Genomic DNA, 10,322 nt, shown 5'->3' with positions numbered 1-10,322 from the left:
CAGCAGAAGGCTGTGTGAAATCAGCAAGGGAGGTATGGGGGGTTGCCTAGCCTGTGGCTCTGAGGCTATTAGAGAGAGATTTCTACCTCAATTCACCTAGGAGATTATGACAACCTTAGAAGTTGATGTGCCAGGCACATGCAAGAACTTTCTGACAGGACCTTCAGGCCCACAAAAGCATTAGAGGGAAGATGGTCACCGTGGGCAGGTCACCATTGCTCTTTCAGGCCGGATCATTTTTGTGCCTGCTGGTCTGGCATGTAGGATGGTCAACAATATCCTTGGCATCTTCTTTCTAGAGGTCAGTACCCTGCCACCCCAGGTGTCACCCTAAAACAATCTCTGGCTTTGTCAGATGTCCTCCAGGGAAGCAAAACAGCTCCCTGGTGGAGAGCCGCTGGCAGAGATAGACAAGCTGTGGCCATGGGGACAACAGGACTGAAGACCTGGAAACAGAAAGACAATTAATTATTTTCTGCCTTTCAGGTTGCTAGCAGGCTGGCAGGAAGGCCGATGCGGTGGTGCGTTTGTCGGCCGGTCCGCTGATTGATTCCTCCCCTATCCCGGACACATTCTATAGCTCATCTCCAGAAGGACCACAGGCTAGTTCAGAGGAGAGTGAAAGGGAAAGGCTAACAAGCAGGTTTCAGAAGCCTTTTGCTGAGGCACCTGCAGGCCTGGGCTAGGGGCACTATAGAATTCAATTCCTGGGGCTGGGTCGGGGATTACCACGGGCCTGATCTGGCGCTTGAGAATTCCTGCGGACAGGAGGGCCCCGAACCCGGGAAGACTGGTGAGGAGAGCTGGGCACAGGTTTCGCTCGGTGCTTAAAAGGAAGGAAGCGCTGTTAACACAGGTTCAACGCACCCTTTGTTGGGTCTTGTGAAGCGGGTGTAATGTGGGAGGAGGGAGCATCTCCGAGGACCCATGCTAAGGCGTCCCCCTAAACAATCAAGCCATGCGACAGACCCAGTGTAAAGATTTATTGGCAGGTGTGGGTGGTGGTGGGGTAGGAGGGGAGGGGACCTGGAAAGGGGTAGAGACAAAGAAGGGGGTACAGAGAAGGACCGAAAGGGAGAAAGAAGAAAAGAAAGTAAGAGTCTGGCTGCAGAACACGTGGGAAGAAGGGGTGGAAGAGAGGGAATAGGAAATAGGCCTGGCGGAATTGTCTGTAAGCCAACTCCCACGGTTCTTTCTCCCTTTACTCTTTCTTATTATTTTATTTTGTGTGCAGGTGTGCAGAGGTCAGAGGACAATTCGCTGCAGTCAATTCTCTCCTTCCATTACGTGGGTCACAGGGAACCAGTCAGACGCTGGCACATTTCTTGAGCCATCTTACCACCCAAGTGTGCACGTTCCAATTCTGCACCTCTCACTTTTCTTTGCTTTTTTTTTTTTTTTTTTTTTTTGTCTTTATCAGGCACATCGGCATCTTATTCTGGAGTGGCCACTAGCCTAGTGCAAACAGTTTTGGAAGGCGCTGGTGAGGGGGACTGCCTCTCAGGAGCTGACCTTGTGATTTGACCATCCACATTTTATGAGAGGAGCAATACCTAAAAATCTACCCTGCACGTGTCTTAGGCTGGGGTCTCCGTCCACTCACCAAAAAACCTCATCAGTATCTTTTATCTTTTTCTGGGCACCTTGGGTAATTTCTTCAGAAACACTACCCACTTCCCTGGCTTTCATTTCTATTGGCTTAGATACTACAACGCTATTAATTCTTAAACCTAAGAAATCGACTAGGATCCCTTTTATAGGCCTGACTTACTCGGTAACATGTTAAACATTTCTTTGGACTGTCAACTGATAGTGGCACTGGAAACGGGTCTGAGGGTGGTTTTCTCCATCATGGTTTTGCTGCCTTTGCTCTCAGTGGCTTATTTTCATGTGTCTTATGTAACTTGATCTTGGAATCCATTTATCTTTGAGAATCCTTTAAGTCTTGGAGTAAACGTTGAGTTCTCTAAAATCTACATTTGTGGTTGCTCTTTTATTCAGATTGCTAAATCCCCGCTGTCATCTTAGTTTTAAAATTTATTTATTTAATAAGCTGTTTTTGGATGAAGTCTTATTTTCTATATAAATATCAAATAGTGTTATCTAAGAAAAAATTACCTGTCCAGGTCTTAATTTCTATATAAATTATCAATTTGTAAATAAGGTCATATGTTAAGAAAACTGTTGCTGTTTAATTAATTGATTGATTCTTAGAAGCATTAGAGTTTGAAAACTCTACCTCACACACACATACACACACACACACACACACACACAATATATATATCAATAATCATATTGCCTTCAATAGCACTTTAAAATTGTATTTTAGATTGATGCATAAAGCATAAAAATAATATACATGTTAATGGGATACTATGTGCTGTTTTGGTATGTTTATTTAAATGTTTAAATTAGGTTAAACATTCATTTCTCAAACATTCATCATTTCTTTATGAAGTTTTCAAGATCCTTCTGGTTGTTTGTTTGTTTAAGACAATTTTATTAGAGTTTAAAAGAGTAACCACAAGATGTGCAACTGTAAATTTAGGCAGCTGCCCAGAAGGGAAAGGTGGAGCATAATAATGATGATGATGATGATGATGATGATGATGATGATGATGATGATGATAGAGAAAGCCATGGTTTTTAAAGTAGCTATGTGGCAGAAAAATCAGAAAATAACTTTATGGGAAAAAGAGAGAGAAAGCCCAGAATGTCCATAGAAAGCAAGGGCTTGTTTTCTGTCTTGTTTTCTAAAAGAAACAGACAAGAAGAAAATAAAACCTTTCTCTTTTCTGTGTTACTCCAGCCATATGACTGTGGCTCCTTAAGCAACCACCTCTCTAGTGTGTTTAAATGCAGTCACTGACCTTTAGTAGCATACTGAACTTCCTGTTCCCATCTACCTGTAACTTAGTACCCACTGATCAACCTCTTCTCAGTCCCCCACTCACGGTACCCCTAGGCTTTAGTAATCACCATTGTACTTTCAACTTCTATGATGTGAGATGATGATGAAGAGTAGTAGTAGTAGCAGTAGTAGTAGTAGTAGCAGTATTGATTCCATATGAGTGACAGCATATGGCTTTTATCTTTCTATACCTAGAGTCTTAGTTAGGGTTTTACTGCTGTGAACAGACACCATGACCAATGCAAGTCTTTTTTTTTTTTTTCTTTATCTGCATTTATTTTATGCTGAATTTATTTCCGTGCCATGAGCTTTTGCTTCTTCAATTTCTTCTGGGATATCTTTTTCTTCTGTGCAACCTCCTCTTCTGGCTTTGGAAGGATCTGCTCCTTCTCAGTGGGGATCATCTCAGAGTGGCAGGGGGAGCTCATGTATGGGTTAATCTGGCCATGAGCTCTGTAGGTTCGCCGACGCATCTTAGGTGCCTTGTTCACCTGGATGTGTTCAATGACTACAGAATCTACATCTAAACCGTTAAGTTCAGCATTACTCTTTGCATTCTTAAGCATATGCAGCAAAAACTCAGCACTCTTTTTGGCCACCGCCTCTGTGTCCAGCCCCACTGCTTGGCCTGGGGGCACCTACCAACTCTACCATCATAATGCTGGAAAGACACACATTGCTTCTTTAAAGTGACATCCTTCAGATACTTGGTGGCTTTAGAGATATGCATACCCTTAATGGCCTGGGCAGTTTCCTGGGTGTTCTTAAAATAAACACAAAGGTTTGAACCTCTGGATTTGCATGATTTTGTGGGGTTTTCTGGGTCAAGAGAGTATCGAACCATCTTCCCAGGTCACCTCTGGCCGCTTCCAATGCAAGTCTTATGAAAGACAACATTTAATTGGGGCTGGCTTACAGGTTCAGAGGTTCAGTTCAGTATCATCAAGGCAGGAAATAGCAACATCCAGGCAGGCATGGTGCAGGCACAGCTGAGAGTTCTACATTTTCATCTGAAGGCTGCTAGTGGAAGACTGACTTCCAGACAGCTAGGATAAGAGTCTTAAGCCCACACCCACAGTGACACACATACTCCAACAAGGCCACACCTCCAAATAGTGCCACTCTCTGGGCCAACCATATACAAACCATCACACCTAGCTTTTTTCTTCCTTCCTTCCTTTCTTTTTTTAGTATAGAATAGAGTCTATTCAGGGCATGAGAGGGTAGTTAAGAGGGTAGTTTGGGGGAGAGAGAGAGAGAGAGAGAGAGAGAGAGAGAGAGAGAGAGAGAGAGAGAGGGAGGGAGGGAAGAGGAGTAGAGAAGTAGAGGAGTAGAAAAGAGGCTAGCCATGATCACATGGAGAGAGAAGGGGGGAAAGAAATGGGGAGGGAAGGAATGAAGAGAGGAGAGGGTAAGAGGGCAAGAGGGCAAGAGCTGTTTATTTTATTTAACTTAATAATCTGGAGTTCCCTCTATGTTGTTGTAAGTGATGGGGCAGTGTTCTTTTAATGGTTGGATACTACTCCACTGTGTGATCCGTATACTCTATCCATTCATCCACTGGTCACACGTCTTGTTTCTTCCACGTGGCTATTGTGACTATTTTTTTCATGTTGGTTTGAGATTGGGAAAATTATGTCTATGTGGTAATTATCTTTCTTTTTCTTTTATTGGATATTTTCCTACTGTTAATTTGGTACTCGTTTCTGTTTTTTCCTCTTAAGCTTTAGTGGTGGTTTATTTGGAAATGTTATTATTACTTTTTGGTTCTGAGCCCTGCTTATTATAAGCTCCCTTCTTAGCCTTTGTTATCATCGATAGGTTTCTGTACGTTGTGCTTCTTTCATTTGTTTTAAGAAATTAAAATAAACCCCACATCAGATAGAGGCCTAATATCCAAGGTATACAAAGAACTCAAAAAGCTAGACACCAGAGAATTAAACAACCCTATTAAAAAGTGGGGTACAGAGTTAAACAAAAAGTTCTCAATCGAGGAATATTGAATGGCTGAGAAACATCTAAGGAAGTGCTCAACATCCTTAGCCATCAGGGAAATGCAAATCAAAACAACCCTGAGATTCCACCTCACACCAGTCAGATTGGCCAAGATCCAAATCTCAGATGACAGCAGATGCTGGCGAGAACATGGAGAAAGAGGGATACTTCTCCACTGTTGGTGGGGTTGTAAACTGATACAACCACTCTGGAAATCAGTCTGACTATTCCTCAGAAAATTGGACATAGTACTACCTGAAGACCCAGTTATTCCACTTCTGGGCATTTACCCCAGAAATGCTCCAACATACAACAAGACACATGCACCACAATGTTCATTGCAACTCTATTTATAATAGCCAGAAGCTAGAAAGCACCCAGATGTCCTTCAGTAGATGAATGGATACAAAAATTGTGGTACATTTACACAATGGAGTACTACTCAGCTATCAGAAACAATAACTTAACGAAATTCTTAAGAAAATGGATGCATCTAGAGAATATCATCCTGAGTGAGATAACCCAATCACAAAAGAACAGACATAATATGCAGTCACTGATAATGGGATACTAACCCCAGAAAGCTCTGAACACCCCAGAAACAACTCACAGACTGCGTGAAGTTCAAAAAAAAAAAAAAAGAATATATTTTAATTAAAATAGAACTGTATCACATCCCCCTTTCCTCCCTACAGCCCCTCCTAGTTTCTCTCCTATCCCCTCAAATTAATAGCCTCTTTTCCTTTATTATTGTTACATATATACATATGTGTATGTATATGTACCCACAAATACTTAATTACAACCTTAAAAATATATTCGTATACTTTTATGCAAAAATGCTTAAAATTTGTACATTTATCTTTGTTTTTTTTAAATAAAGTAAAAAAAAAGAAATTAAAATAAATTACTTTATATGTGCCGGTGTTGTGCTTGCATGTCTGTATATAGAGGTCAGAAGAGGACATTGGATTCACCGCAACTTGAACTATAGGTGGTTGTGAGCCCCCATGTGTGTACTAGGCATTGAACCTGGGTCTTCTTGAATTAAATTCTCTTAAGCACGGTCTCATCTCTCCAGTTCTTGAGACACACTCTCTGGTTCTTCAAGAGAAAGTTGCTTCATTTCCACATACTCATCTGATTCCCAATGTCTTTCTGCTTTAATTGCATTATGGTCAGGAAGGTATCTGATATTTCATTTTATAAAAAATAGGTTGAGTCTTGCTTTGTGGCTTGGAGAATGTTCCATGTTCTGATGGGGGTGGTGGTGGCGGTGGCAGGGAATGCCTTTGGCAGCTGTTGGGTGAATGTGCTTTAGCTTTTGGCGTAGGAGCAAGTTAAGCCTGCTGTTTCTTTGTTGGGGTCTGGGAGATCTTTACTGAAACTGCCTTGTTTAAGCCCCTAACACGGCTAGCTGGCATCTACGTCTCCCAATTCTTCTTGTTAATGCTTTCTCTCTGTGTGTGGAGACTTTGCAAAGGGGTTGCTCGTTATTCCACCTGTGAATTTCCTCTTTTGTCTCTGCAATGGCCTTCCTTGTTTCTTTTTATTGCTTTTGGTTTGAAGTGTGTTTTCTCTGTGGCTGTGGCTGCTCCTATTCTCCTTTGGGCTCCATGTGTATGTGATTAATTATTCCATCTTTTTTCATTTTCAGTCCGTGTGTGTCCTTAGAGTTAGGATCATTTAATCAGCCTGTATTAATAATGTAGAGCGCCTTATCTCTTTATCCTCTTAATCACGATATCTGGAAATTTATTTTCCTCCTCCTTCTCTTCCTCCTCCTCCTCCTGCTCCTCCTCCTCCTTTTCATCCTCTTCCCTCTCTAATTGACAAGTCTTGCTGTGTAGCCCAGGCTGACCTCAAACTCTATACCTCTTCTCTGGCTCAGCCCCCTGAGTACTGGGATCATAGATAGGGACTAACCATTATGTCCAGCTTTCTCCTGCATTCTTTGTTTCTCAGGTGAAATTCTCATATACCCTTGAGTTCTGTCTAAAGATTCTCCTGAGATGTCCACAGTTGGGCAATTGGGACAGGCCTGTATGTTTGTTTTTGTCCCTAGAAGCCTTGGGACTCCTTTCCTTATCTTTCATCCTGAGAAGAATTTTATTGGAGAGATATCTCAGCAGTTAAGAGCACCGACTGAGTTCTCAGTTCAATTCCTAGCAACCACATGGTGGCTCCCAACCATCTGAAATGGGGTCTGGTGTGTCTGAAGACAGAGACAGTGTACTCATATACATAAAACAAACAAATAGATCTTTAAAAACAAATGAAACATCTTTTAATTGTAAGATATCTTCAAGTAGACTTAATTGTCTGAAATGTAAGGTGAACTTTGACTTTCTGTACATGGGTGTCTGTCCTTTTGATTGGGAAGTTTTCTGTTATTTCTTTAAATAAACCTTATAAAGCTCTGGTTCTCTGAAGTCTTTCTTGAGCCCTGGTGACCAAGCCACTCAGTTAAGGTCATTTCAAATTCCCCATAACTGTTCTTAGTTCTTTTTAATTCATTTATTCTTCCTGTTTCTCCTGTTTGTTGTATTTTCAAACAACGTCTTTGATCTCACAGTTTCTTCTGTACAATGCCTTGGACTACACCTAAATTTTCATTGACTAATTTTGCAGCTCCCAAGTTTCTGTTCCTTTAATTGCTTCTATATCTTTTTTAACATTTTTTATTACAAGGTTGAAACACTTCCCCATGTTTTGTTGATGCTTACCAAGTTACCTTGAAGCAGCTACTTAAATTTCTTTGTAAGTTCTTTCAGCATGAGTAGTTTGCTCTGTTTCTGGCTTCTTATTTTGAGTGCTAGAGTGAAATCCTAGTTTAGTAAAAGTCCCTGATGCTCCTGAAGGCTCTGTGCAGGCTGCCCCACAACAAGACAGATTCATTCCGATCTCCCTGTACTGGCGTTATTTATGTCTATATTTCCAGAATTTCTGCGATGTAGTGTCTCTGAACCAACATTCACCGTCCACTGTTTCATTACTTCTTGTTTCCAGATCATGGTTTGCTAGGAGTGTACTGCTGGCCTGTTATCTTCAGAACTAGAGGGAAATCCAAGTCATATTTGCTGAAAATATGTACTTGACTATTAAAAGAGTGTGTAGGCATGGAGTACTGCCTGCAATCCCAGCACTCAGGATGTTGATATAGGAGGAACATATTTTTGAGGCCATTCTGAGCCACATAGCAAGACCCTTTACCCGTGGTGGGAGAGGCAGAGCTAGGGAAAGTAGTTTGCTCAAAAAAAAAAAAAAAAAAAAAAAAAAAACCAAAAATCTCTTTCTGGGGCCAAATGGGCCAAGATGCCCCATTCATGATTACTGGACTTCTGTTCAACACCATAGGATTCTGCTGATCTCTGGGATGAATGAATAAACCCTCAAGATTCTATACTATGTCACACTTATTCTATGTCCAGTGGTACTACCAACATGTGTCTGCATACGCTATACTAGGACTGACACAAGAGAAGTCGTGGGGTATGGGACATACTAAGGATGCCTGTAGGTTTGTGTTAAGGTTATACATAATTAGATAGTAGAGAGGTAGGTGGTGAAAGGCCTAGGAAAGTGGAAGAGGAGGCAGTAGGTAAGATTGATGGAGGAGGCAAGATGGAAGCAAACATACATGTTTCTCTCAGTGCATCTCTAGCTTGATAAGGTTCCTATGATTATTTATAAGGGTTTCTATGGGTCTAATTTATCTTTTCTGGATGTGCAGTTTAAATCTTTGTCCATTGGTTGTAAGCTTATTGTGTAGAGGTTTTGTGGATTGAGAATTTAACATATAAACCTGTTTGATAAGTTAATGGAAGTAGAGTCATGTTTGTACCAGGTTGTGAAGGAAAGTGAGTGAAATCAACATAATGGGGAGGCCATAGGCCGCCTGGGTCAGAAACAGGAGGACAGTGGAATGAACTGCATCTGAGTTCTTAGAGGTGGCATGGGGTGCCAAGTTAAAGATCCCTGCATTGCAAGATGGTCTCCCAGGAACCGTCACTAGCACAGGATGAAAGGTTTCCCCTTTTTAATATTTACCACAACAGATGTTTGCTGGTGAGGTGGACTCATGGTCTGTCTCTTCACTAGCTGGAATAGAAGTCAAACAGACTGGGGCTATATGTATCCACTTAGCAGTGGAACAGTTCCAGCGGCCTAGTTAGAATTGACAAAGCTGAAACTTCTGCTGATTCCACTAACATACCAGCCTCTGCCTAGTGCTAGGGCCAGCCTGGAGGAATGTGTCAAGGAGCTTCAGTTTCTGCTGGGGCTGGCTCTTGTCAGTAGGGGCCTGTGACTGGCCTTCAGGTGCTAGCTTTTATGTTCTTCTCCTTAGGAGGTAGATTTCTATTCTTTGCTCTGCTGTCCAGGGTTATGGTGGGGATTAAAGGACACTGTCAGTCTTCTGGCTTATACGTAGATAATGGACTGAGTAGAGGGGCTGTGGAGCTTTGCCAAGCACGGGATTTCATCATGATGGGCCTGGTACTGTGTTTCAAATCTCAGGGCTGAATTTTCTTCTCTTTGCACTGACCAAGTAAAACACGTTTCTTTCTGGTCTAAGAGGTTGAAGACATTTCTTTCCCCAGCCTCCTTTAAAACATCTTTTCACTGTGTTATACTAAAAGCAGGTACAAGGGTCTCTGGTCTGATTTTCTTAGATCTTATGGGGGAGGGGGTATTTTGATGTGCGAACAGCTGTGTTTCCTGGGTCTTTGGAAGATGATCCCTGGAGGACTGGACTCATCTCTCCCATTTACTATTTTTGTTTCTTAAGAAAGAACTAAACTCTTTTCCAACCCGCCATCTTGTGTGGAGCTGCCTCCATGCTGCAGGTTTCTGTGAAGACACTAACAGGGAAGACCATCATCCTTGAGGTTGAACCCTTGGAGACTATAAAAAATGTATAGGCCAAGATCCAGGGTAAGGAAAGAATTCCTCCTGATCAGCAGAGGTTGATCTTTTCTGGAAAGCAGCTGAAAGATGGCCGAACTTTGTCTGACTACAATATTCAAAAGGAGTCCACTCTCTATCTTGTGTTGAGACTTTGTGGTGGTGCTAAGAAAAGGAAGAAGTCTTACACCACTCTCAAGAAGAACAAGCATAAGAGGAAGAAGGTTAAGTTGGCTGTGCTGAAATACTATAAGGTGGATGAAAATGGCAAAATCAGTCGACTTTGTCAAGAATGTTCTTCTGATGAATGTGGTATTGGAGATTTCATGGGTAGTAACTTTGACAGGCATTCCTGTGGCAAGTGTTGTCTGACTTACTGCTTCAACAAACCAGAGGACAAGTAGTTGTGTATAATTTAATAAAAAGAAGGAAAGAAAGAACTAAACTAACTTTAATTTATTGTTACATTTATTTCTATATTTTTCTGTGTGTTCTGGGTAGGGAAGGG

The 10,322-nt window shown here is 41.7% G+C and overlaps 1 protein-coding gene and 1 pseudogene across 2 annotated transcripts; one reads left to right on the top strand and one right to left on the bottom strand.

The window, feature by feature from the left end:
• Positions 1 to 3,204: 3,204 nt before the first annotated feature.
• On the bottom strand, positions 3,205 to 3,758 carry LOC308429179 (large ribosomal subunit protein uL22-like; annotated as a pseudogene). Its single transcript has one exon. The product of its transcript is annotated as a large ribosomal subunit protein uL22-like (transcript).
• Positions 3,759 to 8,899: 5,141 nt separating this feature from the next.
• Positions 8,900 to 10,218, top strand: LOC308429178 (ubiquitin-ribosomal protein eS31 fusion protein-like; the record flags this gene model as incomplete). The annotated part of the gene is made up of 2 exons (XM_080927927.1): positions 8,900 to 8,977; positions 9,832 to 10,218. The coding sequence occupies 2 exons, from the start codon at positions 8,900 to 8,902 to the stop codon at positions 10,216 to 10,218; spliced, it is 465 nt and encodes a 154-aa protein (XP_080784053.1).
• Positions 10,219 to 10,322: the final 104 nt, after the last annotated feature.

The sequence above is a fragment of the Micromys minutus genome (genome assembly GCF_963924665.1).
Source record: "Micromys minutus genome assembly, chromosome: 13".
In the NCBI taxonomy this organism is placed as follows: Eukaryota; Metazoa; Chordata; class Mammalia; order Rodentia; family Muridae; genus Micromys; species Micromys minutus.
Note: the sequence above shows the minus strand (reverse complement) of the source record. Positions and strands in the feature narration are given on the sequence as shown.